A 27,855-nucleotide genomic window follows, 5' to 3' on the forward strand; every position below is an offset into this window, starting at 1 on the left:
AAAATATCTAAAGTCCTAAGGAATTAAACAACTCTATAAATTGGTAATTTTATGACTATTTTTCTGGTCTGCCAAAAAATATTTTTAAAGTAAACAGGTTCATAAGTGAAAGTGTAAGTCTCCTGATCACTATTTACTTTCAAAATACAGTTGATCTCTTTATTCATAGATTCCATATTTACAAATTTGCCTACTTGTTAAAATTTATTTGTTACCTCAAAATCAATACTCATAGTGCTTTTGCAGTCATTCATGGACATGCTCAGAGGGGAAATAAATTTGTGTTACTTGACGCACATGTTCCCAGCTGAGGCTGAACAAGGTGATGCTCTGCCTTCTTTCACCTTTCATACAACAAACAACCATCCTTTTCATTTTCTATGTAGTGCTATGTTTCTGGCATCTGTGGACTTTTTCTTAGTGACTTCACTGTTTAAAATATCCCCCAAGCTTGGTATACTGAGTGCTATTTAGTGTTCCTAAATACAAGAAGGCTGTGTTGTTGCCTTATAGAGATAATATGTGTGTTAGATAAGCTTGTTATACTGCTGTTGGTCATGAGTTCAGTGTTAAGATATCTTTAAACAGAAACACACATAAAACAAGGTTATGTATTGATTGGTTGATGAAAATGCTGTGACCAGAGGTTCAGAGGAACCTAACTCCGTATTTCCCCCAGAAGCAATGGTTTGGTATTCACTAATCCAGTGTTCATAGGATAACTACAGGGAACAAGAACAGACTACTCACAAAACATCTGTTTGAAAGTGTCATTCTACAAACGATTTCTGGCAAGCATCTATTATGGGCCAGACATTGTACTGGGTGCTTGAAAAACAAAGATTAAAAAGACAAAACCTCAGATTCATATTCTATACTCACAGATTTCAGAGTATGGGTTTATTTTGATATCTTATTGAAATTTTCATTAGGTAGAGAAAAAAGGTTAGAGCAGCAAGTATAAGAAATTAGAGAAATCATAAATCCTTGCTCTTGCTCAAATCAAATCATTTGGAATACTCTTCCTCTTAGCTCCATAGATCCAAAAATCTGACTTAGCTTCATTGCCAGAGCCCTGACTAAAAGTATTTTCTTCATTTTCACAACTGGAATTCATAAATGCCAGTATTCACTTAACAAACATTTCTCACATTCCAACTATGTGTGAAGCGCTATTACAGGTACTGCGGATACAGCTGTGTACAAAACAGGCAAAATTTTATGTGCTCTTGGAACTTAGTCTAGTGAAAGAAGGTAGATAATAAACAGATACGGCCGGGCGCGGTGGCTCACGCCTGTAATCCCAGCACTTTGGGAGGCCGAGGCGGGCGGATCACGAGGTCAGGAGATCGAGACCATCCTGGCTAACACGGTGAAACCCCGTCTCTACTAAAAATACAAAAAAAATTAGCCGGGCGTGGTGGCAGGCGCCTGTAGTCCCAGCTACTCGGGAGGCTGAGGCAGGAGAATGGCGTGAACCCGGGAGGTGGAGCTTGCAGTGAGCCGAGATCGTGCCACTGCACTCCAGCCTGGGCGACAAAGCAAGACTCCGTCTCAAAAAAAAAAAAAAAAAAAAAAAAAAAAAAAAAAAAAAAAAAATAAACAGATACTTACATAACATTTCAGGTGATACATGAACACTATTTTTTTTAAAGCAAGGTAAAGGTATATGGAGTGAAAGGGTGAGCAGAGGAATCAGGGGAGGCCTCTCTCAGAATATAAATGCCTGAGCAGAAATCTGAAAGACATGAAGAAATAAGCTATGCAGATATCTGGTAAAGAATATCTAGGCAGAGGGAACAGAGTGTGAAAAGGGCCTAAGGGCTGGGCATGGTGGCTCATGCCTGTAAGCACTTTGGGAGGCCAAGGTGGGTGGATCACCTGCGGTCAGGAATTCCAGACCAGCCTGGCAACATGGTGAAACCCTGTCTCTACTAAAAATACAAACTTAGTCAGGTGTGGTGGCATATGCCTGTAATCCCGGCTTCTCGGGAGGCTGAAGCAGGAGAAATGCTTGAACCCAGGAGGCGGAGGTTGCAGTGAGCCAAGATTGGGCCACTGCACTCTAGCCTGGGCAACAAAGTGAGACTCTCTCTCTCAAAAAAAAAAAAAAAAAGGCATAAGGCAAAAATGTGCTCGGCAGGCAAGTTAATGGAACAGTATAGGTCTGAGTGGATTGACAGAAATAATTAATAGTAAAAAAATAAATAAAATAATAATAAATAAATAAATAAAGGAAAGAAAGTCAGAAAGGTAACAGGGACCATATTATTTAGGTTCTTGTAGGACACACAGAAATTTCATTTGGAAAAGATAACTGTAGTTGATCTACGGAGAAATAATTACGTGGAGGCAATGGCAGAAGAAAACAGATCACAGTGAGGCAGTTTTTGGAATAAAACAGGATAGAGTACAGCAGCTTAAAATCAGAGTAGAGGGAGAGATGATGAGAGGTGCCAGAGTTCAGATATACTTTTTTCTAATATATTTTTAAATATGTGTGTGTGTGTGTGTGTGTGTGTGTGTGTGTATATGTACTTTTTTTATTTTTTTGGTTGAACAAAGAGGAGTCACAGATAAGGCAAAGCCTTCAAACCAGAGCAACAAAAAGAATAGTGATGCTATTAATTGAGACAGGGAAAACTGGGAAGGAACAGGTTGGTTTGGGTGAAGTAGATAAGAAGCAAGACAGCTCCAAATGGACTTATTCATTGGAGATGTCTACTAGACAACAGATGAATTTACTTAATAGAAATTTGTATATGTGAGTCTAGAATACAGGGAAGCAGTCAAAACTGGAGATTTAAATTTGGGAGGCATTAGCATATAGATGATTTTTAGATACATGAGACAAAATGCAATCATCTAAGGCATGAGAAGAGGTTCAAGGACTGGGCCCTGACGTACTTCCAATTTTTGGTGAGAAGAGCATTTGAGAGTTTAGAAAGCTGAGGATAGCCAAGGGTACTAAGAAAGGGAGAAGAAACAGGGAAACAAGTGAATCCAGGGCAACAAGTGAAGAATGTGTTTCAAGAAGAAAGTTCTCCAGATGAAAATTAGCCTGGACTCCTCAAAAGGTTAATGAGAAGAAAATAAAAGAAGGATTATTCTAGATTAAGAGATTAAAGGAACATAACAACTAAAGACAATACGTAAACCTAGGTTGCATCCTGGTTCAAAAAAATAATAGCTATAAGAAACATACTTGGGACAACCAAAGAAATTTAAAAATGCACTGAACATTAGACCATCTAAATAAAGTACTGTTTCTTTTCTTACATGTGTCAATGGCATTCTGGTTACATAGAGAGTATCTTTATTTTTAGGAGATGCACGCTGAAGTACTTTGGGGGAATTATAATGGCATCTGCAGCTTATTTTCAAATGGTTGAATAAAAAATATGTGATAAAATGTTAACTGTATTTAGGTGGAGAGTATAAAGAAATTCATTGTACTATTCTTTGACCTTTTCTGATAGTTTGAAACCTTTTGTAATAAAAGTAAGAAAAAAGCAAAGGAGAAACAACTCAGTGGAAGAATTGACAAAAGACATGCACAGACATTTCACAGGACAGGAAGCTGTAAAGGCCAATAAGTGGAAAGATACTCAGCCAGGCATATTTGTCATCGAGAAAATGCAAATTGAAATCACAAAGCAAGCATTTTATTTCTACCAGAATAGTCAAAACCAAAAAGAATGAACATATCAAGTGTTATTGAAGATGAGGAGTAATGGAAACTCTTGCATGCTACTGGCATGATAAAGACTCAATAGTTGCTATGCACCTTAAAACCCAGTAATTCCTGTCCTTTGGGCATACCTTGGAAAAATTCTTCCATGTGTGCTAAGAAAATGGCACAAGAATATTGATAGCAACATTAATGTAATATAACATAATGCCAAAAAAATTGGAAACAAACCAATGCTGAGTATATTCATTTCACCATTATAATTGTTATGGTTAATTTTCTTTAAAATATCACATATTTTTATATATACATCTTTGTATGTTTAATATATTGCACAATAAAAGCTAAATAAAAATGTGATCAATTGCAGCAAATGCTGTTGACAAGTCAACCAGTATGAGGACTAAAAACTGACATCTGGATCTGGCCATGAAGTGCTGGGGTAAATGAAGTCTATCAAAAACTATCTGTAAGTAGAAATCTTCTAGAACGAAAACAACTTTTTATTTTGGAAAAAGGATACAGAAAAGCAAGTCTATTAATCTTATTAGTGAAAATAAGCTTTCCATACCTAGCTAACACCATATATTTTTCTAGGGGAAAAGATTTTTTAGAAGAGAGGGCAAAATTATTTCCCTTAAAAACTCTTTATATGGATGTCATCACGTGAAAAGACATATAAAAGTGAAAGTTTAAGTCATGGGGCAAATCAGGTTATTTCTGAGTGTGAAAAGAAGGGCTACTAATAATTTCGCTGGGCACTGGCATAAAATAGGCTTGTTCCGGGTAAACTGATCCATACGGTTTTCCCGTGAATAAGCCAAATTCAGTTTTGGGCGCTAGTATGGTTTCAACAAGAATGGAATACAGGATCCTCAGGAAAAATAAAAAGGGCCCTTAAACTCAGCCCTGTCAAACTTCATCAAGATTCTGTTCTGGCATGAAAACTACAGTGGTTAATGACAGGTCTAAAATAATACTTACTCAGTGCATGGTACACAGGTTTATGTAATCCCTGAAGTCTTATTGATGCCATAGCAGCAAGTTTGCCAGGTGGCTGCATTTTCCCATCTAAGAGATACCATATTCTAGCAAAAGTGGCCCATTGCTTGGGGGGGGAAAAAAAAAAGAAAAGAAGAGGAAAAAATAAAGATAATTATCATTAAAATGGAAATACAGTAATTAAATTTATTATCATATATCATCACATGTTTCTACAATTAATGTCAACAATTTCTTTGAAAAATAACTCTATTGCTAAAGAATTTTTGTTTTCATTTCTATTTCTGGAAAAGGGTTGTTTTTTCTAATCATTCTGCAAAGACAAACACAGTAATTATTCCTTCCTGGTTTCCTGTTAGCAATATGACTTATGTTTTGTTCTAAATATCCCAAAGATATATTTCCCTTTACGGTATGACTTTTTTTTTTTTTTTTTGTATAACACATAATAGAATCTGGAGGGGCAATGAGAAGCTTGTAAGAAAGTAGAAGCTGTTTATGAAGGTCTTCAAAAACATTTAGAGATTAGTAGGTACATTATATTGAAAGCTGAGTGGCCAACTGGAAACTGAAGATGATTCAGGAGTTCAATTCCTGGGGAGAGTTAAATAGAACAATGTAGTTGGGAAAGTACAGATGGGTGATGTGGAATAAATTTCAACTTTAAAAAGTTGCCTGAAATAGGTATCTTCAGGTTGCCTCAGTAACAGACCATTGTTTTTACAGTCGTCATCAATGTATTCAAATTCTTAGAAAATTCTAGGCCAGAAAGATCTCCACCAGATGCTTTCTCTATGCATATACACAAGAGGCTAAACAATGCTGGAAAAATACAACGAGGCTAGCTGGTCTTATCTTAAATTTACTTATCACAACCTCAAACTAGTCTACATATAAGAAAAAGGCCAGTTTTTGTCCCCATCCATTGTAGACTAATAGTTTGATACTTAGAAAAAAAAATTTTTAATGAAAAAAATACAAATGCTGGACGATGTCAGATTCCTACAAAAGGTTTTAAAAGTTTTATTTTACTTCCTGTATTTATCTTATCACAGACAGGCAACAAACAGCCCAAGGAAGGAACCATACTTGGAGCGGCACTGAGTTGAGAGTCATCTTAGACCGATATAACCCAAACTAACTCCTATTCTTCCACCTAAAACCTGGTTCAATCTCAGCCTTCCCTATCTCAGTTGACGACACACCCTCCAGTTGGACAAACCAAAAAACCTTGGGGTAATCCTTGTTTCTTCTTTTGCTGTTGGCCTATACTCAATCTTCAGGAAGTCCTACTGGCTCCACCTTCAAACAAAACCTGACCACTTTCAACACACTCCATAGTATTTCTAGCGTGGTCTCTGCACCATCACGTCTCGCCTAGATTGACACCCTCCAAACATATTCTTTGCTTCTGTCCTCTACTAACCCCTATTTCTGAACAGTCTATTCTCGACCCAGCAGCCAGAGTGCTCCTTTTGACACCAGGTCAGATCCTGTTACTCCGTGGATCAAAACCCTCCAAAAGGTCCCCATTTTACTCAGTCAAAAAACAAATTTTTGCAAGGGCCTACAATGCCCTATGTGATCCACCTTATTACCTCTCGGACCTGCTCTAATCCTCTTCCCCGCGCCCCCCCAAGAAAGACATGAAAAGGGCAGATTGAAAAGAAGAGGGGACGAGTAACAGACGAACGACATTAAGTGCTTGCCAGACTGACGACCCTCTTGTGCTTTCCCAAGTCACCTCTTGGCCGAGGGTCTCGGCTTCCCTGCCGCCCCAGCTTCACTACTTAATCTGCCGGAACCAACGCTCTCCTTCTGCCAGTATAATGAACCCCATCAAGCCATAAGAGTCCGAGCTCACCTGGGGCGCCCTAGAGAAACTCGACATATTCCTCTACTAGCAGGACCGTACGTCCTTCTCCTAGTAGCCACGCCGGGTCACTCAGCCTTACTGGCCCGGCGGGAAACGCTAACACCCAAGCAGGACAGTTCCTAGCCCGTCGAGCACTTGTCGGCTTCTCCCTCTTCCTCGAGTTTCCTCCAGTCTTCTCCACGGCAGCAATTTCGTCATGAGAGGAGCATATAATGCAGTTATTTGGGGAATAACTCCCGAAAATATCTCGCTTGGTGGAAAAACTGCGGAAAACCGACGGAGGACATAATTTCCAGCCGACCTAAACGAAGGGAACCGGAAATGCGTCATAGCGCGCGTCTGTTTGGATGTGGAAGCCGAGACCTAAAATTGGGGGTGATCTCTGAGGAGATGGATCGGTACCTGCTGCTGGTGATCTGGGGGGAAGGAAAATTCCCGTCGGCGGCCAGTAGGGAGGCAGAACATGGGCCAGAGGTGTCGTCGGGTGAGGGTACTGAGAATCAGCCGGGTAAGCGCCGGAATGAGAAAGAGCGGGAACGGCTTGTGGAGAGGGGAAGAAGTTTGAGTTTTGTGATCAAGTTCTGCTGAAGAGGGATCAATATGTAGTTGTCCCACGAAGCTGGGACTCTATCTGGGATAGAGTTAATGAGGGCTGCAAAAATAGCATCTTCATGGAAAAACAGGGACAAATTTGTGGATGCAAGATTCCAGCCCTTAGAAGTTCTTGGCATAGTAAATATTTAACTTAATAAATTTTCTATGCCTTAGTAATGGAATTTCCTGCTTTTTGGAAAGATATGCATTTCTTATTTCTGCTCCTGTGTTTCACATGCAAATAATACAGAAAGGAGCAAGATGGACAAAGATCTTGCTGTCCTACAATTTACATCTAATGGGAGGAGACATCCCACATATAACCTAAGTTTTAAAAACAAATGATGAATTTTAAATGATTTTAATTGTTTGCGATTGCACTGCTTTTTGGCACACCCGTCTAGATTCAATATTGCATTTTATGTGTTCATTTGTTTCGATCAAACAGGCATTTTGAGGAGTAAATGTATGTAGTTGTCTATAAGGTATTGTCACAGAATTTCCCTTCTCTTTAAAATTATTCTTTTGAGGGGAATTTTGCATTCGTGCTAACTGACTGGCATGTACAGATCGGGAGCCTTTTCTATTTTCTCTGATTGCTTTAGATTTTCTGTATCAAAACTTGAACAGATCTGGAGCAGCGTTTAGTACTTTTATGTACAACCTACTGGTCTTGAGAGTCTCTGATGGTGAAATTGGACTAAGTTAGATTATGTAAATCTAGAGCCCTTTGAGTTAGTCTATGTTTTCTTTTTCAGACTTCACAGCAGCAAATGTTTATCACCTCTTGAAAAGAAGCATTAGTGCTTCAATTAATCCAGAAGATAGTACTTTCCCTGGTAAGTATAATAAACTCCTCTTTTCTCTGGCACAGCATTTGTACTGGAAATTAACTTAATTAATTTGGACCCTAAGGAGTACAAGGAAATACTTCTTGACTGTGTACAAGGCACTGAGTTACAGAGGTAACTAAGGGAGTACAAAACTGAAAAATAAATTACCCCTTTCTTCTAGATGCTTGAATATAGTAAAGTTATGAAAATTATTCTAGGTTCTCAGCTTGAATTTTGCTCCTTTTATGAAATTTTCTTGCCTATCTTAGTTCTGTATAACTAAGGGGAGTGTGGCTTTATGAGGATGATTTTATCATGTGTAAAAATATGTAAATAATGCTCCCACACGGATTTCCTTACCATTTATTTATTTATTTATTTCTGTTATTAATTACCTATTTCTGTTCTGATTCTCTTAAAAGTACTTAATAATTACTAAACACGATGAGCTTTTCTCAGTTCTTATCTGCTTTGACTTTTTGAAGTATTTCGCTTTTTTGACCAACCGTACTTTGTAAAAATCTTTCCTCCTTTAGCTTCTACTGGCATTATACAAATGCATTTACTGACTTTGATAGTTATCTTTTCTTTTATTCCTGCTTCTTGTCCTTTACTGGAGAATGTCCTTTAAACGTTCTGAAAATGGAGATGCCAAAACAGACCAATACCTAAAAACTGAAGGAAGTTTCTTTCCATGCAAGGAAGGGTCTGCTCCTTTTGATAATTTTGTAGTTCCCGTGACTGTACAATCTGCACCTTTCTCTTCTTTCATTAGAGAACCTCTTGTCTCTCGCTGTCAAATAACACCATTGGGGAATGATTTCTAATATGTGTATGCTACTCTAGCTTGTTTTCCAAGGCCTAGTAGTACTCATTAATTTTCAAGTTGGTATAATTTTAGTCAATACCACTATTATTGCAGGAAAGATTTTCTTTGATTTGTACCTCAAATGTATATGTAAAAGAGCTCTTGGGAGTATTCCAGGGGTTCTCATGATAAATTTTACTTCTCCCTTGAGTGTTTAGGGTTTCTTATACACACGGTCCTTGTTTTGTATGATAGTGTTGTTCTTTATAATTGATTGTGCAAAGCAATCCTAATATAATAATCAATGAGAAAAATTAGAATTGTCCCATGACCTTTAATATCTTTTGTCAAAACATTAAAAATTCTCTTACTGTTATAAAATTTCATGGAAATAAAAAAAAGTAAAAATAAAATTTATTTTGTACCCTGTAATTTTAAAACCTTAGGTACATTGAGAATTAAAGTGTTTTATTTCTTTGTAAAAACCTTACCAAGAGTAGTTTGAGCAGTGCTTGCCACCTTCACATCATCACGTAACTTACGATACAGAATGAACATCTTTTCTTTTTTTGGCGAATTATCATATTCCAGTTGTATCAACTTCCAATGTTTTATTCTTCGATTCTTTTTTTTCTTTTTTTGAGACAGGGTCCCACTTTGTTGCTCAGGCTGGAGTCCAGTGGCTCAATCATGCTTCACTGCAGCCTCAACCTCCCCGGCTCAAGTGTCACTATCCTCCTACCTTAGCCTCCTGAGTAGCAGGGACTATAGGCATGAGCCACCACACCTGGCTAATTTTTTAACTTTTTGTAGAGACAGGGTTTCATTATGTTGCCCAGGCTGGTCTTGAACACCTGGGCTCAAGTAATCCACCTGTTTTGGCCTCCCAAAGTGCTGGGATTACAGATGTCAGCCACTGTGCCCGACCTGGACTTTCAATGTTGTGAAATATCTCTGAGTTCCTTTAATATTAAGGTTTTTGCTAGCCTCATTTTCTCTGGGACATCTTCACCTCTTGGATCAAAAGATGTTTGTCACAGCAGCTATTTTTAGAACTCTATTTACATTAGCTTTGAAGATTGCTTTCAGTGTTAGCCACTTTTTGTTTCTTTGGTGTTTCTTTATCTCTCTCTTTTTAAAAAATTCCCTTATCCATTTATCCATTTTTATAAAATATCACATGGGTTTACACTGGGAAACCAGAAGGCAACACAATTACATCCTTTGCTACCTGTGTGTGAACTGAATGGCACTTGTGCAGTGACCAATCAATGACATACTTTAAAAGTAGTAACATGATTGGTTACTGATCATGACACACATCTTTTATGTATACAGTGGTTTTGTAGACTGAGAAGCTTGCAATGAAGTCTTAAACTATGCAATTATAGTTAATGAATATACCATGGTAACTGAAATTTGAACCAGGTTGTTGGGGAACTGGTGTTACTTAAGCTACAGTAACTGGGATTTGTGCATATCAGAGCCATGCAAATGGAAACTGCCTGCACTGAATTTCCTGCCATACTAGGATTATTGATTTCAGTAATATGGCAAGTTTGAGGGACGGAAAGTACAATATGATTATAATTGGGATAAGGGTGGAGAGGTAGGCATGGCTATTTAGAGGATTTTGTAAATAGTGTCAGGGTGTTTGGATTTTTTCCTAATGGTAATCAGCAGCCATTAAAAGCTTTAATTAAGGAGGAGACATGATCAGATCTGTGCTTTTGAGGTATTCTCCCTGCAGTATAGTAGATGGATTAGAGAAAAGTATGGCTATTTCTGTACTGGGGGATTCTGTAGAAGACCAAATGAGGAATGGGAGAGGCAGCCAGGGTGGAGAAAAGTGGATAGATCTGAAGGAAATTATGGGGGTAGAATTCACCTACCTTAGCATTGAATTGGTATGATGTAGAAGAAGGAAAGGATGAGAAAAGAATCAAGGATGACATTAGGTTTCTGGTGTGGGTAATGGCATGATGGTGGCATTTAGTGAGAAAGAACCAGATTTGGAGGGAATATGACGTGTTCAGTTTGGAACCTGTTAATAGTTGCCTGTAAGATGCAAAGTAAGAAGTAGAAATGTAAAAATGTTTTACATGTTTACTAAAATAAAATGTAAAAATAAAGTAAAAATGTTTTATAAAAGTTGGATATTTGTGTCGGGAACTCAAAATGTAGGAGAGGGCTGGAGATATTAGGTTGGTGCAAAAATAATGCAAAAAAACCCAATTATTTTTGTACCAATTAATACAAATTATAGAACCAATGTATAGATGTCAGGTGAAGGCATGAGAAAGGATGGGATTGCTTACGGATAGTAGGGAGAACAGAAAGCCTCAAACTGAATCCCAGTATTTAGAAGAACTGAACACCAGTTTTTAAAAAAAATAAGGAGCAGCCAGAAAGATGGGTGCCACAGAAGCCAAATGTTTTAAAGAGAAAGTAGTAAAATGTGTCATCTTTGCTTCTTATGCTGAGAGGTCAAATAACAACAGAACTAAAAACCGCTAGATTTAGTAACAAGTCAGTTATTGGTGACTTTGGTGAGTGTTCTTTCAGTGGCATATTGGAGACAAAAAACAGATTGAAATGCATTTGGAAGGAAGTGGAAAAGTTGATGAGGAAATGGAGACAGTCAGGTATGGACAGTACCTTCAGAAGTTTATCTTTGAGGAAGAGCTAAGAAAGTGAAGTGAAGATGAATTTAAAGGGACCCCTGTTTTAAAAAAAGAAATACTTTGAGAAACACTTGTGTGTATTTAAATGGCAATGACAAAGAACAGACAGAAGGGAGCAGACTGAAATGCAGGAAAGATAGTCAGTGGACTAGATAATAGAATCAGTGGTCTCAGAGGAGGTGTGGGGGATAACATTGAATTAGAAGGACAGTGCCTCTTACACGTTAAAGGGGAGGAAAGAGGAAAGATTAATGGCAATACAAGTTGAGTTGTATCTTTCCTGAGAGGATGTTACAGGGATTATTACCTAATAGTTTCTATTTTGTTAAGGCAGGAGGAGTCTTCTGCTGAGATTGTTGGAAGAAAGTGGTAATAAGAATTTAGCATCTTACCTAGCTTCCTTCCATTAGTTAAGCCTCAGTTACATTTCTTCTTCCTGTTTTGAGTCTAATTTCTATACATAGCTCTAAATTCTTTATGACTCCTTGACACATACCCTGGGGTGACCCTTAATTTTATATCCTCATATAATACTCCATTCTCCAAGAACAGCATCTTCCTTATCTTTAGACTGGGGTTGCTCTTTAACGCCTCTGTCTCTAGTCAGGCTGAACCAACCTGCATAGTCTTTGGAGAGGGAATTGCTTTCACTAAAATGACTTACATGGTTTTGCTTTACTCAGTAGTAATTGAGTAGCTGTATTTTCAACATCTTTATGGTTGATTGTAATCTGTGTGAAATGATGATTAAAATAATAAAAAATAATAATATGAAATTCTGAATTGTGACAAATGAAAGGCAAGTATTTATTGTGAGTAAAGAATTTTGCTCTTTAGGTAGATTGTTGTATTTGAATTTTTAGTAGGGATTTTTAAAAGATCCACATATATATGTTGGATAATTATGTAATATGTTTCAAAGTTATGGTCTGTAAGTACGGTATATATGCTGTGTCATCTGCTTATTTATGGTATGCCTTTTTAATAATAATGTGGTTTTATTTTCAAGCCTGTTCAGTGGGTGGTATACCTGGTTCCAAGAAGTGGTTCTTTGCAGTGCAGGCAATATATGGATTTTATCAGGTAATATAAATTTAAAAATAGCTACTAATGAATGTCTTTACTAATATAAATAATTTCATGATCCATTATTTAATACAATCTTTTGATTTGTTAGTTTTGTAGTTCTGATTGGCAAGAGATACATTTTGATACAGAAAAAGATAAAATTGAAGATGTTCTTCAAACGAATATCGAAGAATGTTTGGGTGCTGTTGAGTGTTTTGAAGAAGAAGACAGTAATAGCAGGGAATCATTATCCTTGGCTGAGTATGCTTATATGGTTTTTGTATTATCATTAAAATACTTAATATTAGACAGTTATTTTAATCCATGAGAATGAAGATTATATATTTTAGCATCTTTACTGAAGAAACTCTAGTTAATTGAAATTTTTGACTCTCAATTTGGGCCTTTTATTTGAATAAAATTCTTTAAAATGCAAGTTTCTTAAGCTTACATAATGTCAAGAATCATAAAAAGTGATATTTTAATAAACATGTTCCTTTCTTGAAGATAAATTCTGCCTAATATTTTATTTTATTTTTGAAACAGGGTCTTGCTGTGTCACCCAGGCTGCAGTGTAGTGGTGCAGTCATGGCTTGCTACAGCCTAGACCTGGGCTCAAGCGATCCTCCGACCTCAGCTTTCAGAGTAGCTGGAACTACAGCTGTGCACCACCACACCCAGCTAATTTTTGTATTTTTTTTTGTAGAAATATCATTTCGCCATGTTGTTCAGGCTGACCTCGAATTCCTGAGCTCAAGCAATCTGCCTGCCTTGGCCTCCCAAACTGCTGGGAGTACAGCTGTGAGCCACCGTGCCTGGCCAATAATGTATTTTAAAAGCTTGAATAGAAACGTTATTTAATGTTAATAGCTAGCATTCATACCAAAGTGTCATTTTCATTTTGCTATTTGAGGCTGAAATATGTGACTTTAATTTATGTGTATTTGCAGCATTTCAGGTACCTTTTAAAATCCATAGAGTTTGTGAGGATTATATTTACATGATTTAGTTCACTTTTAGGTTTTTTTCAATTGTGGTACAACATGTAAGTTGATCCAGGTGACATAAGTTGTGATAATAATTTTTCTCTTCATGAAATATCCCACCTCTTATAGTTAATACCTTTTATTTTAGTCTTTCATAACATTTCATGACAAAACTGCTCTTATTTTAGTATTCACATATTATATCTGTAAGTAGCTGTAGACTTAAAAAATTTCATTTTCCTTTTTCCAGATCATGTTTGTTTGTACTGATTAATAAAAGGAGACCTTTCCAAACCAGAGAAATATCATTGAACCAGGGATTAGTAGAGGTAGACTTTACTTACACAATCTTAGGCCAGTCATGTAACTTCTCTGGTCCTTTGTTTTCTCATCCATAAAATATTGAAGTACTTTTAGATAATTTCTTAGGTGCTTTCATTTACCCTTAAAAACTCTTATCATCCCATATGTTTTCCTACCACTATTAAAGACAAGTATAGCCAGGCGCGGTGGCTCATGCCTGTAATCCCAGCACTTTGGGAGGCCGAGGCGGGTGGGTCACAAGGTCAGGAGTTCAAGACCAGCCTGGCTAACATGGTGAAACCCCTTTTCTACTGAAAATAGAAAAAATTAGCCGGGCGTGGTGGCAGGTGTCTGTAATCTCAGCTACTCGGGAGCCTGAGGCTGGAGAATCGCTTGAACCCGGGAGGCGGAGGTTGCAGTGAGCTGAGATTCTGCCACTGTACTCCAGCCTGAGCGACAGAGCAACACTCCGTCTCAAAAAAAAAAAAAAAAAGGCAAGTGTAAAAGTTTCTGATAAGTGACCTGATAATTATTTCCACAAGGGGGAGCCTGAAAACTAGAGTTTACGTAAGATGCCTTAAGTTTCTAAGACGGTGGGTTTATAGTAAAGGATTTAAGTACCTTTATGCTATATAATAAACTTTTTTGAGAAAAAAATTGCATCATATAGATAAAACTAATAAGTTTTGAAGAATCTGAAGAGGGCGTCATATTCTTTAGTCAAGACTGTTAAATACCATTCAGAGAAAAATCATGTCCTTTTTTATTAAACACTTAGCATTTTCTTACTTTTAAGATTCAGAAAAATGGCTGGGTGCAGTGGCTCATGCCTGTAATGCCAGCACTTTGGGAGGCTGAGGCAGACGGATAACCTGAGCCCAGGAGTTTGAGACCAGCTTGGGCAACATGGCAGAACCCCGTCTCTACATTAGCCAGGCATGGTGGTGTGTGCTTGTAGTCCCAGCTATCCCAGCTATGCAGGAGGCTGAGGTGGAAGGACCTCCTGAACCTGGGGAATTGAGGCTGCAGTGAGCTGTGATCATGCCACTGCACTCCAGCCTGCGTGACAGAGTCAGACCCTGTCTCAAAAGAAACCCAAAAACCAAAAATAAATAAATAAATAAAAGGTTCCAAAAAAAGTTTGGTCTGTTAGTTATGATTTATATTTAATATGCTAGTTATAATTTAGGGAGTTTTATTTCCTTTTTTTGTTTGTTTTTGGGGTGTGGGTAAGAACTTGCACTCAGGGTTTGAATCCTAGCTTCCATACATACTAATTATGTAACTTTAGGCAAGTTATTTAAAGTTGAGATAATAATAGTATTATAGTAGTACCTCATGGAATTGTCATAAAGATCAAATGAGATTATACATCTAACCTGTTTAACAGTGTCTGTACAACAATCTTTTTAGTTAATATTACCTATTATGATTATATATAAATATATTTATGGGGTCTTCTTTCCCTAACTTACCCTTTTATTTTAGTCTCTATGAAGAAGCTGCAGAAAATTTGCATCAGTTATCAGACAAGCTTCCTGCTCCTGGTAATATTTTATGACTGCTTTCAATAATTTGTATCTTATCTTATTACACTTTATGAATAAATGATAAATTTGTTCTTTATGTTAGTGTTCTCACTCTAATCTTTAAATTAAAAAATGCAAAACAATTTTTAATTGAAGTTGATACAGAATGTATCCATGAGAGTACATTACTGAGATGTAGCAGTTCTTTTCATTGTTTTCATTTAGTTAGGCAAAAATTAGAACTTTGGACATTAAATAACTATCTCTGTTTCTTTAGTTATTGCTGAAGAAGAATCCTCCTGCTACAGACTGTTGCTTTTCAGAGTATGTTCTGTAGAAGACTAATCCTATAAACAGCTCTTTAAAAAGGAGATTATTTAGCCTTGATGATTTGGATAACATTCTTTTATGGTGAAGTTACTATATGCATTGTCAAATGGAATGTCATACCATGAAAGAAAGTGTTTCCTCAGCATTTTTTTATAGAACCTATATTTTTTCCCATAGTGGAAAGAATACCTTGTGAAATACTGTATCATAATATTCCTAAAACTGGTTTTTTTCTTTTTTCCTTTGTGTTAATCAAGTAGCTGCCATCTAATATTTGGTACAGTTGGCATCCGCAAATACTTTGAAGAGTATTCTTTTCTGAATACTTTATTGAAGGTCATTATTAAGTAAATATTTGTATTAGGAGCCAAGTGTACCATGATGAATAAAGCATCTGTGATTAACATAAAGGAGCTTTTAGCTTATAGTCAGCCAGATCTCTATATTCAAGGAGATCATATATTAGTACAAAAAGCCCCACAGAAAAATAACTGAATGAGTTGACAAACGTATCAACTTTTAAAATGAAATGTGTTGAGTTCAAAGTATGCACTGAAATATTACATAGTTGTTTTGGCAAATTAGAATACTTTCATTATCAAATTTATCTCCAGTTTGTTTCATTTTGATTTTTGTAGTACTTCAGGAAATGTATAATTTTATAAAATTTAAAGTTTTGTGAAGTTATTTTTTCTCAGGATCCAATGATGATGTCAGTATAATTGGTTTTCTGAGTGTTTTATTGTCCTTTATAAAAGAGACATCATTTATTTGAACATTACAGTTTTGCACTTATTCATTCTCTTTTGGATAACAAAATTATGTTTAGAAAAATGTAATGAAATTGCACAGGTTTTTTTTTTTTCTCTTGAGTACAATAGCATTGATGATCATAAGAGCGATGTGTGTAATTAACCACTGCTGCAGAATTGGCAAGTAATTATGATATAGTTTATTGTTTTCTAGTATATGCTAGCTATTTCAAGATAACATGGCTTTCAATAAATGATGAACATTTAAAAAGTTTGAATTCCTAAGGGCGTATATTGTTTTGGAGAATTTCAGAAATTAAAACTAAAAGCTTCCTTTGTCTTCTAAATAAATATAAAATTAATTTTTCTAAATAAACATAAAATTCAGTTATTCAGGGTACTATTTTGAGACATTTCAGATCTAACTTTTTAAAAATTACAAAAATACCTTTTTCTCTTTCTAGGTAGAGCAATGGTAGATATAATACTATTGCTTTCTGACAAAGATCCTCCTAAATTGAAAGACTGTTTACCTACTGTAGGAGCATTAAAACATTTGAGAGAATGGTATTCAGCAAAGATCACTATAGCAGGAAATCATTGTGAAATGTAAGCTTCTTTGTTCATATTTGATTATTGTCTGCCTTGTCTGTTTTCACAATTAACATACTATTCTCTTTTCAGACTCAGCGTTTGAAAATTATTTTAATATGACGATAAAATTTTATGTTATACCATGATTGCAAATTTGTGTATTGAGAAGAATCTAGATGTTTCATATTTTATATTTATGTTTCTGAGATATTTAAGTTTTTAGTAAATATTATTGATGCTGTTTTACAACCATTATTGAGGATTAATTCTATAAGCACACTGTGTGCTTTTGAACATAGATACACTGGATTTGTCATGTTGTATTTGGTTTTCTGTTATGTGCCAATGTAGGAATAAATATACACTGTTGTGTTTTATGATATTTTAGCAAGGATTAATTGTATATTACAATTTTGATCCTTAAACATTCAGTTGGATTTAATAACTTCATGATTTGTTTTCATTCAACGAATGTTTATTGAGCAATACCTTTATGGCAAGCATAGCAATAGATGCTTGTAAGTTAAGAAAGTGAGAAGACATGATCTTTTTCATTGAAGTGCAGGGAGAAACAGGAATGCTAACAGTCAAGAAAGTCTGTGGTAAGTGCTGTTACAGAATTCCATGCAAAGATGTATGGGAACAATATAGGAGAGCAGTTCTCTTTTTGAAGATAAGGAAGTGACATTGTGCCTGTGTGTGTGTTTACATACATCTGACACCTTTAAGCCAATAGTAAGAGGAAAGTCTATTTCTTCATCCTTAGTACTAAAGATAATTACTCTAAATTTGTGAGGATGTTGGGACTAAATGAACATGTGTCAGCAATGCACTTAGAGACTGACTTAATGGGTGTTTCATATTAATAGGAAAAATACACCAATATAAATTTTGCAATTTTGCCTCTTAGGCTTGTAGTTAACTATAATGATTAAATCAGTGAAATATAAAACCCTGTGTTTAATTGTTGTAATCTTTTTTTTATAGAAACTGTCAGAAAATTGCAGAATACCTTTCTGCTAATGTTGTATCTTTAGAAGATCTCAGAAATGTTATTGACTCAAAGGAATTATGGAGGGGGAAAATACAGATATGGGAAAGAAAGGTAAATGGATTATTCACAGTTTGCCAAGTAGGCCTTTCAATTTTATTTACAACACAGATATTTAAATAAATCTTAATGAAAATGTACCTTATAAAGATATTCTAGAATAGCACTATCTAAGTAGAACTTTCTGCAATAATGGAAATGTTCTATATCTGTGCTAATACACTAGCCTACAAACCACTTATTGCTACTGAGCACTTTATATGTGAGTAGTTCCACCAATGAACTGAATTTTTATTTGATTTTAATTAACTTTAATTTAATCACATAATAATGTGATTATATTCGAGTGCTGTTTCCAGAATGTAATGTTCTTTTAAAATATAGAATTTTTAATCGAGTTCATGTTGTTTATCCAAACTGCTTTATTTTATTGCATGTGTAAACTACTAGAAAAATTGCTTAGGGCATATTGTCTTCCCATAATACTACCTTAGGTGATCGTTGCTGTTTATTAACCAGCCCTCAGATTTTGAACAAATTTTTTTAACCTTACTGGACCCCAGATTTCTCAATTATAAGATGAGAATGTTGTATTAGGTGGACTCTTCTAATGTTGAATTTCTATGAAATTTCTATTTCATTTTGACGTCTCTTACTATGAAAGAATGTTTGTGGGTTTTGTAAGTTATGTCCATTTTGAAATAAGTGTTCATAGTAATTTATGTATTTTTGTAGATAGGCAAAACTAAACTAAGAAAGTTTCTTAATGTTTATTTAGGGTAGCATGGGAGCATGAGTAGACTTTTGAGTTCCTCTAAAGTTTTGTTACACTAATTACTAGAAATTTTTCTTCCTTTTTAATTCACCCTTAATAATGGTTTAATAAAATCTCTGATTAGACAACAGGAATCAATGTGGCTGGATTTGTCTTGTTGATTTGCATGTTTGCTCATCCTAATCTCAGACAGGTTAAATCTGCAGGTGAACTTTCTCTGCAAATGTTTTAGTATAAAGAAATCCCACATAGGCTGGGCACAGTGGGTGGCTCACGCCTATAATCTCAGCACTTTGGGAGGCCAAGGCGGGCAGATCACGAGGTCAGGAGATCGAGACCATCCTGGCTAACACGGTAAAACCCCGTCTCTACTAAAAATATAAAAAATTAGCTGGGTGTGGTGGCAGGTGCCTGTAGTCCCAGCTACTCAAGAGGCTGAGGCAGGAGAATGGCGTGAACCCGGGAGGCGGAGGTTTCAGTGAGCTGAGATCGCGCCACTGCACTCCAGCCTGGGTGACAGAGTGAGACTCCGTCTCAAAAAAAAAAAAAAAAACCCAAAAAAAACCCCACATAGCCAAGTGGAAGAGTGGAAGATACAGTTTGCTAGAATTGCTTTTGTATGTTTTCTGAAACTGCATGCTTACATACAGAGAGATAATGGCAGAGTTCTTTTCATGTGATTCTTTTATTCTCCTGAATAGGAAATTAAATGTCCATATCTCCACTGGATGCATTTAAAACTTGAAATCACTTTTTTTGGTAGAGAACAGCTTTTTAGTCAAGAGGCATCATGGTGATTAAGGACATAGATTCTAGAGTTATATTGCCTACAATCAAATCCCAACTCTTTTTTTCTTTCTAGTTTAACGTAGCATGTTGTGCAACGCTTAGCCTCTTGGTGCTGCAGTTGTCTTCATCTGTAAGATGATGATAATAGTTCCTATCGCATAGATTTTTGTGAGGATTAAATTATTTAAAGCACAGAGTAACCACTCAGTAAGCATTAGCTATCACTGTTGTTGTGCCTACCATTACTATTATTAGCATCTTTACTATTACTACTTCTGCAGCAATTGATCTTATCAGCAACATTTATCAAAGACAAACTATGTGAGACACTGTGCTAAGGATCTAGTAAAGAATAAGATAGAGCCAGGTGCGGTGGCTCACGCCTGTAATCCCAGCACTTTGGGAGGCTGAGGCGGGTGGATCACCCGAGGTCAGGAGTTCAAGACCAGCCTGGCCAACATGGTAAAACCCCATCTCTACTAAAAATACAAAAAATTAGCTGGGCATGGTGGCAGGTCCCTGTAATCCCAACTACTCAGGAGGCTGAGGCAGGAGAATCACTTGAACCCAGGAGGTGGAGATTGCAGTTAGGCAAGATTGCGCCACTGCACTCCAGCCTGGGCCACAAGAGTGAAACTCCATCTCAAAGCCAAAAAAAAAAAAAAAAAGGAACAAGACAGACAGCTTCTGTCTTTGCATAACTTACAGACTGGTAGGAAGCCAGATATTGAACAATGCAAAAGAGGTTGTTTGGTCCTGTGGCTGCATAGAATGAGCTTAACATACTCTTGCCAGCTGGTGAAGGACCAATGAGAGCTTTTCATGAAAACCTGAAAAATTGATGTCTAAGTTAAAATAGGATGTGTACCTAAATGTGAGAAGCACACTTTTGAGCTGAGGAATCAAAAATAAATTTATACATGGGTTTCCCCTCAACTTTTACATTGTAATAAGATGTATTAATCTTTATAGCATTATTCATGATACTTGCAACTGTGTTTTCTTGGTCTCGTTTCAGTTTGGATTTGAAATTAGTTTTCCTGAATTTTGTTTAAAGGGAGTCACACCTAAGAATTTTAGTACATCTAATTTAAATACTGACTTCCTTGCCAAAAAGATCATACCATCAAAGGATAAGAATATTTTGCCAAAGGTAATCGTGTTTAATTTTTTTGTGTGATCATTCATGTGTATTTTTGTTCCTATAAAATATGTTTGAATCTTGACTTAATATTACTAATATATGTGCTTAAGTGTGCTCACTAGCATAATTTTTAATATAATTAAGTACTTAAGTTATACTATGTCATCAACATTAAATTTTGGTGAAAGCGTCATTGTTTTAGATGTTTAAAAAAATGTAATGCTACTAAATGTGTATAGTCCTGAAACCACCATTGGTTTGGACTTTACTATGTGACCTTTCTAAGACTCAGTTTGGAGAGAATATGACATAGAGAAAAGAGGATATGTTTTGATGTTAGGTAAACATGGGTTTGGAACATAACTGTGTCACTTTTAAGTTGTTTATAACCTTGGGTAGATTGATTAACTCATTTGTGAAGTGGAGGCAATAGTAACACACTTATCTTACAAAGTTATGAGGATTAAATGAGGTGAGAGTTTAATATGTGACATAGTACCTGACATATGCTTAACTTATAGTGTAAGAAGTATCAGTTCTTGCCCCGTATCTCCTATACATTTGTTCTTAAAATGCAAGTAATTATAAAATATAATAACTAGGAAAAGGTTTAGTTGGCTTTTTAACATTGGAAAAATAACCTAAGAAGAGATATTTATATGAAGGTACCTTAGAATTCACTTTAAAAGAACTAATTTAAGAACATGGAAAACAGTGGGCATGAAGTTAAAAGGATGTCAAATTGATGGTTAATATTTTCTAATCAAAGGGTGGTACAAAAAGAGGGTATAATTTGATTTGAACTCATTTCTCAATATTTGTTTAGAATTGCTTACTTTAAGTAACTTACTATGGCCATCTTTCACAGGAATATTAAATTCTTTTCTAAAAATTAGAATTGTAAGATTCATGACCGCAACTTTTCTTCAAGTATGAATAATGTGTCCAAATTTTTGCTACTGTTGAAGAGAATCTTAGGGTACAACTTCTTCAATAATGTAAAATTCATATTCTCTCTCTGTATATGTATAGACACACACTGTATAAACACATATGTTTATGATTATAGATATATATACACTTAATCATGTATGGTGAAATTACTCCGCTTTTTACAAGTCTAAAACTTTGTGTAACCTCTTCAAGAAGTGTGCTCTTTTCTTTGCCTTTCATGTGAAGCACCGTGGCTCCAACTACTGAAATAGCCTCCCTTCAGTAACAAACTCTAATTTGGTTTTAGGCTTTACCCAAGAAATACAGTACCGAAATTTTATTTTTTCTGAATGGAGCTTTCTATGTTAATTAGCACATGCTGGCTTCACTATCTCTCTCTGTAATTTATTTAGTCTTTTCACTAGAATTTTTTTTTTTTTTAAATGTCAGTATACCACTCAGCCTAAGTTCATCCTGGAGTGTCTTTTCTTTCACTTTTTTAGTCTGCAGATTCCACCTGCAGAGGTAGGTTGCTAATTTGTTTCTTCAACATTGTAGCCTATTGTATCACCTGTCTGTCTCCTTGAAGATAAACAGCAAAAGTTGAGAATGCTTGTCCTCTGTTGCTTACCTCTTCCCATACTTATTTTCTCCTGTGAAAGCTCTTCCTGGTTACTAAGTGATCTCCATGTCTGTTTCTGTACCCTGAAAGGTAGAATTGAAATTGAAGAAATTCTGGTCTGCTATAGAGGATTAAATGCTAGGCATGCTTAATGTGTAAAAAGTTGCTTTTTAAGATCCATTTTAAAGTTTTAAACCCTTAATCACTAATTTGTTTACTTTTGTTTATGGTATTTAAATATTACACAATTTTAATTTCTTTTCTAGGTTTTCCATTATTATGGCCCTGCTTTAGAATTTGTGCAGATGATAAAATTATCAGATCTACCCTCCTGCTATATGTCGGATATTGAATTTGAGTTGTATCCTTTCATTTACATGTTCATTTTAGATTACATTTTCTGTGTCAGGAAGAATGTTCTGGTATTGTCAGGTAAATATACATGTTAGGTATATCTTTTTCATTATATTCACTGTTTTAATGTTGATGTTCAAGTAGGCTGCTGGACTCCTTATTTTTGGAGTTGCTGAGGAAGGAAGTTCTTGCTTTTCCCACCACCTGGATCCTATACCTATTTTATCAGAAATCTTCCTCCCTATGCAAGCATCTTTATATTTGTTCAGTATTGTTGAGACTTTTCTATGGATAGGGCTATGGAAATAATACAAAAGTGATTGAGCCTTGCTTCTTTAATGCAATTATAATGTTCTCTGCTTGAGCACAGGACTGATCTACTCTCACACCTAGCCTAGCATTAACTGCAACTTTGTCCTTCCCACCCACGGCCCAGACACCACCACGTATATATTTTATGTGCTTTTGTTAACTTTACTATTATTTTTTATAGTTTTAATGCTTTTTGGAAATAATTTCCCTTTTCCTGAAATCCAGGAATACATCTCCATGACTTCTGTGTTTTACTCAATATGTTTCTGCTGAAGAAGTCTGTAACTGCAATATATCATAGCATATAGTAAGCACTCAATATTGTCAGATGAATGACTTTGGATTATGTCAGCCTAAATCAAAATATTCATTATTTTCTTATTGAAAGTTCTTTGCTGCAGAAAAGATAACATATACAAAGGTGTAGGAGAACCTTACCCAGCTGAGAACTGTTTGTAGTCTAGAATCATTAAAGAGTTGGTTTTTTGGCTTGGGGGTGTTGAGGGCAGTTGCTAAGTGATCAGATTGGAGAGCCTTTTCAGATTAATCAGGTCCTAAAAGACCTTACATATCATGATTGGGGTTAAATTCTATCCTAAAGATAATGAGGAATCATACAAGGATTATAAGCCAGACATAGCTTAATGAAAAGTAAATTTTAGATCATGCTGGTAGGATTTTGGAAACCTGAGCAAAGCTCAAACTAAACAAGTGGCATTTGGAATGGAGAGCCAGGAAAAGTACACGATGTGTTAAAGATGTAAAATCAACACGGTATTATGATTTATTTATTACATGCGGAGAAAGTGAGAAGGCCAGAGAGTGTAGTTGATTCCCTATGTTGAAACTGGTGTCACTAGTTGAGATAACATGAGGTGAGCCATTTTCGCAGAGGAAGAGGAATTCAGGTTCGGGTAGTTGGAGTGGTAATGTACATTGTAGTAAAAAGCATAATAGGTAGTTTAAAAATTTTTTTATCCATTGTACATTACTGTTGAGAACCATTTAGCCAGCATGCTACCTGGCAGTATAACTGTAGATGTTACTTTCAGATATAATCTATTATTAATACTTCTTTTCTCTGTCCTCATCTGTTAGCAGCTTGTAGGTCAGAAGCTATTTGATGTTTTTATCTTATATTAGATTCTTGTCTTAGACCAATGGTTTTCAAACTATCTTCCAAGGAAAGTCGAGGACTGAGTTCTTCAGATAATGGGATTGAAAGATAAGTTGAGTGGGCTTGGCTCTTGGCCCCCTCCTACTGCAACCAGAGCAGCACCTGTTCTGCCCTAAATATTGGGTTTCCAGATAAAATGTCACTTGCAAAAAGTTTCTGCATTAAAAAGGTTTGCAAAGTGCACTGTAAACTGTTTTCATGGTACCACCCAACACTTAGATGTTTGGCCGTGTTTTTACATAATATTCAGTATACTTTTTGCTACCATTATGTTAAGAAAAGTTCTACAACTTGAAAAAAAAAATCTTCCCTCAAATACTGTATTTATGCTTTTAGAATAGGCAGAGTACTTCCTGGTATATGGTGTAGAGAGGAGGGAGAAATGTTAGGAATCTGTGGAAAATAAAACAAGTAATTTATAAACTTAAAAAATGTTTAAATGTTTCTCCTGCCATCAGCATGAAGAAACCTAAGAATCAGTCAGCTGATGTATCATTTTATATATTTAAGTAAATATAAATGGTATCACATGTATCTGCAAATATATTCAACATATTTTAAACTCTTTTAAAAATATATAAGAATGTTTAGAAATACACCTAAGAACAGAACATTTTATATAAAAAGAAATTGTTATTGGCTGGAAATGAAACACTAGCATAGTGTTTTTGAATTTTTATTTAGAAGCTACAGTTTTTATAAATTTCTTGTTCTTGTAGTTTATAGTAATGCTCTATACAGTAGCACTGTTTCTTAGCATATTTTCAGAATCAAACAAATAATTGGAAAAATACTTATCCTTAGGGAAAGGCGTAATCGTTAACTGCTACAGTTAAATTTTTTAATAAATGAATTTAAGCAACTGTGGAAGAATTGAAATAATGAAACTTATTTTAAGGAGTACATTGTTTCATGGGTACCATTACATCATTTCTTTAACTCCTTAGTACAGAGGATTGACAAACAGTACCAAACAGAATTCTGTGTTGCTGTTGGAGCAGATTTCTTCTCTGTGTAGCAAGGTATTGAGGGTTTCTTGGGGGTTTTTTGTTTGTTTGTTTTTATACTTGCCATTTAAGGATGTGTAAGAAAAGGGAATGTAACTTATTAATCTGTTTGCTTGATGACTTGGTTTCTTTAATGTAATATAGGATAATTTTGGTCCTAACTCATATTAAGATACTTTGGACTTTTCATAATAACTGTAAAAGTACTCTGCAAACATAAGTGACATTTTGTTTTTAGGAGATATTTTCAGAAATAAGCTTTATGACTGGTAATTGCTTTAAAGTTTTAAAATTTTATAACATGTTATTGTTAACCTACTTCTTCAACATGCGATTTTAATTCTATGAGAAGACATTCATATACTTGCATTCTTTTTTTCATTGTAGGGCAGGGGATGAAAGTGGAAAAAGCTAAAGTTCTACTAAATTGTCATTTGGGAGTTTTCAATTTTTCTTTCTAAATTCTGATAATGTTTAGGAGATTTATGGCTACTTTAACAGTTATTTTGTATATATAATGATGTAAGATTGGTATATTTTTGACTTTAAAAAAATTACAATATAAAGAATTTTAAGTGGACTCATCTATTTGAAATCAAATTCAGTTTCTAATAGGAAAAAGTGAAAGTTTGCTTTTTTTCTAGTTATTTATTCAACTGTTATGTTTCTGTGAAAACAATTTTTAATGCACAAAATCTTTATTGGCAGTACTTACATTACATTTTCTTATTGTTTTAATAACAAGTAGACTAGCAAATAGTCCTGCAGGGAGAAAATGATTATTATAATTATAACAGTTTCCCTATGGTGCTATAATCAAGTCTTGGTTATAATTCCTATAGAAAATCGATAAAGGAAAAATGATTTTGACCTTAAGATGTATATTTGACTATATACTAACTTAAAATTTTGGCTTCTGGCCTCTTTTTCCATAAATTTAATAGTCCTTTGAATAGGGCGCCAAAGTATTTATTTGATGAAGTGGCCTTTACCAATATTAACCTGGCTTTCATCCTCTAAGAATAACTAATTTGCTAAATTTTGAAATTTTAAAATTTATCTTTTATCATTTATCCAACATATATTCTACTGTGTGTGAGGTACTATACTAGATTTCGGGAACCCAGTAATGAAGTGTACAGAAGAAGCTTCTATATTTGTGGAACTTACATTTTAGGGGACAAACAGAAAATAAATAACTACAGACATAATAAGAATTATGAAGAAATAAACAGCCTGAGATAGGGAATAAGTCAAGAGACCCTACTTTAGATAGAGATTAATAAGGCCATACATTTCTCCAAACTATTTGCAGAGACAGCTTATGAATTAGTATATATTTTTTAAGCGCACTGAGAATAAAAAATACCCTGCTTCTATTTTAATCCAGGTAGCTAAGTAGCTCTCTGTATAACCCTGTCCAGTCACCTGATTTTTTGGAGGTGCTTCCTTGTATGGATTGAGAATATTATTGTTTATCATTAATTATCTATATTGCCAAATAAGGGAGGAAAGGAATATAGATGGTATAGTAGAAAGTCTTAAATAGAAGAGCATGTTTTTTAGAAAACTTGACTTTAAGCCATAGCTATGCCACTCACTGGCTTACAGCTCTTAATATTGTAAACTGGAAATAATAATCCCTCTGTTACCTATTTCAGAGTTGTAATAAAAACCAAATTGAAATGTATTTTATAAACTACCAAGTATGACATAAATGATGGTTGCTAACTAATTTTTTATTGTCTTTGAAGTTTATGTGGCCCAAATGATGGACACACATATGTGAAGCAGTTTCCTTAAAAGTATAGAGCACTAGATATTAGATATTCTGTAAGTAATTTGAAGGTATGATGAAATTTATAGAAATTTTACAGAGAAATTTGTAGAAATCTTATAGAGACTTTTTTTTTTTTTTTTTGAGACGGAGTCTCGCTCTGTCACCCAGGCTGGAGAGCAGTGGCACGATCTCTGCTCACCGCAACCTCTGCCTCCTGGGTTCAAGTGATTCTCCTGCCTCAGCCTCCCAAGTAGCTGGGATTACAGGCATGTGCCACCATGCCTGGCTAATTTATAGAGACTATTTCAAGTCAAAATGAGATCTGTACCTATAGTTTAACACAGGTGTAACATAAGCATTAGTCCATCTAGTTATTGAAGATGGGCAACACTAATCCTAGAAGCACCCTAAACTATTAATGTTTAATAATATATTTTCAGTTGTTTTGTTTTAAATTTGTTGTATTAGATTATCATTTTTTCTTCTTGAACCATGATTGTAAAATATTACAACATACTTTATTAGTAAGAAATAGAGACTTTATAACTATGTTCCCAGTTTAATGCAGCAAAAGGGATTATTTTTGAAGCCGTATACTATGTAACTTAGAAAACAAATCTAAATATGAAGTAATTTATTTTTCTTAAACATTGAGTTATGATTTTTTACTCTTTTTTTTTTTTTTTAGATGGAGTCTCGCTCTATTGCCCAGGCTGGAGTGCAATGGTGTGATCTTGGCTCACTGCAACCTCCGTCTCCCGGGTTCAAGCAATTCTCCCAGCTCAGCCACTCAAATACCTGGAACTACAGGCATACACCACCATGGTTGGCTAATTTTTTTTTTGTATATTTAGTAGAGAC

General features: G+C 35.3%; 2 protein-coding genes across 6 annotated transcripts in view; one reads left to right on the forward strand and one right to left on the reverse strand.

The window, feature by feature from the left end:
* MRPL13 (mitochondrial ribosomal protein L13) overlaps nucleotides 1–6,872 on the reverse strand; it is a 49,868-nt gene extending 42,996 nt beyond the window's left edge. Inside the window, exons 1-2 of the mRNA XM_031013747.3 lie at nucleotides 6,558–6,872; nucleotides 4,676–4,799 (exon numbers count right to left, since the gene is read on the reverse strand). Of these exons, the coding sequence (XP_030869607.1) occupies nucleotides 4,676–4,799; nucleotides 6,558–6,584 (151 nt within the window). The 5' untranslated portion in view covers nucleotides 6,585–6,872. The remainder of the gene's footprint in view (nucleotides 1–4,675; nucleotides 4,800–6,557) is intronic.
* A 3-nt stretch (nucleotides 6,873–6,875) lies between these two features.
* The window catches only part of MTBP (MDM2 binding protein), an 88,215-nt gene continuing 67,235 nt past the window's right edge, over nucleotides 6,876–27,855 (forward strand). For all 5 annotated transcript variants that reach the window (XR_008668008.2, XR_008668009.2, XM_055349254.2 and 2 more), the window contains exons 1-10: nucleotides 6,876–7,077; nucleotides 7,922–8,002; nucleotides 12,498–12,571; nucleotides 12,666–12,817; nucleotides 15,334–15,392; nucleotides 16,921–17,065; nucleotides 18,038–18,155; nucleotides 20,684–20,818; nucleotides 22,631–22,725; nucleotides 25,160–25,229. Coding sequence is in view for 3 of the 5 variants with exons in the window: in XM_055349254.2 (XP_055205229.2) it covers nucleotides 6,891–7,077; nucleotides 7,922–8,002; nucleotides 12,498–12,571; nucleotides 12,666–12,817; nucleotides 15,334–15,392; nucleotides 16,921–17,065; nucleotides 18,038–18,155; nucleotides 20,684–20,818; nucleotides 22,631–22,725; nucleotides 25,160–25,229 (1,116 nt within the window). In the remaining 2 variants the exon portion in view is untranslated. The remainder of the gene's footprint in view (nucleotides 7,078–7,921; nucleotides 8,003–12,497; nucleotides 12,572–12,665; nucleotides 12,818–15,333; nucleotides 15,393–16,920; nucleotides 17,066–18,037; nucleotides 18,156–20,683; nucleotides 20,819–22,630; nucleotides 22,726–25,159; nucleotides 25,230–27,855) is intronic.

This window comes from Gorilla gorilla, chromosome 7 (genome assembly GCF_029281585.2).
Source record: "Gorilla gorilla gorilla isolate KB3781 chromosome 7, NHGRI_mGorGor1-v2.1_pri, whole genome shotgun sequence".
Lineage (NCBI taxonomy): Eukaryota > Metazoa > Chordata > Mammalia > Primates > Hominidae > Gorilla > Gorilla gorilla.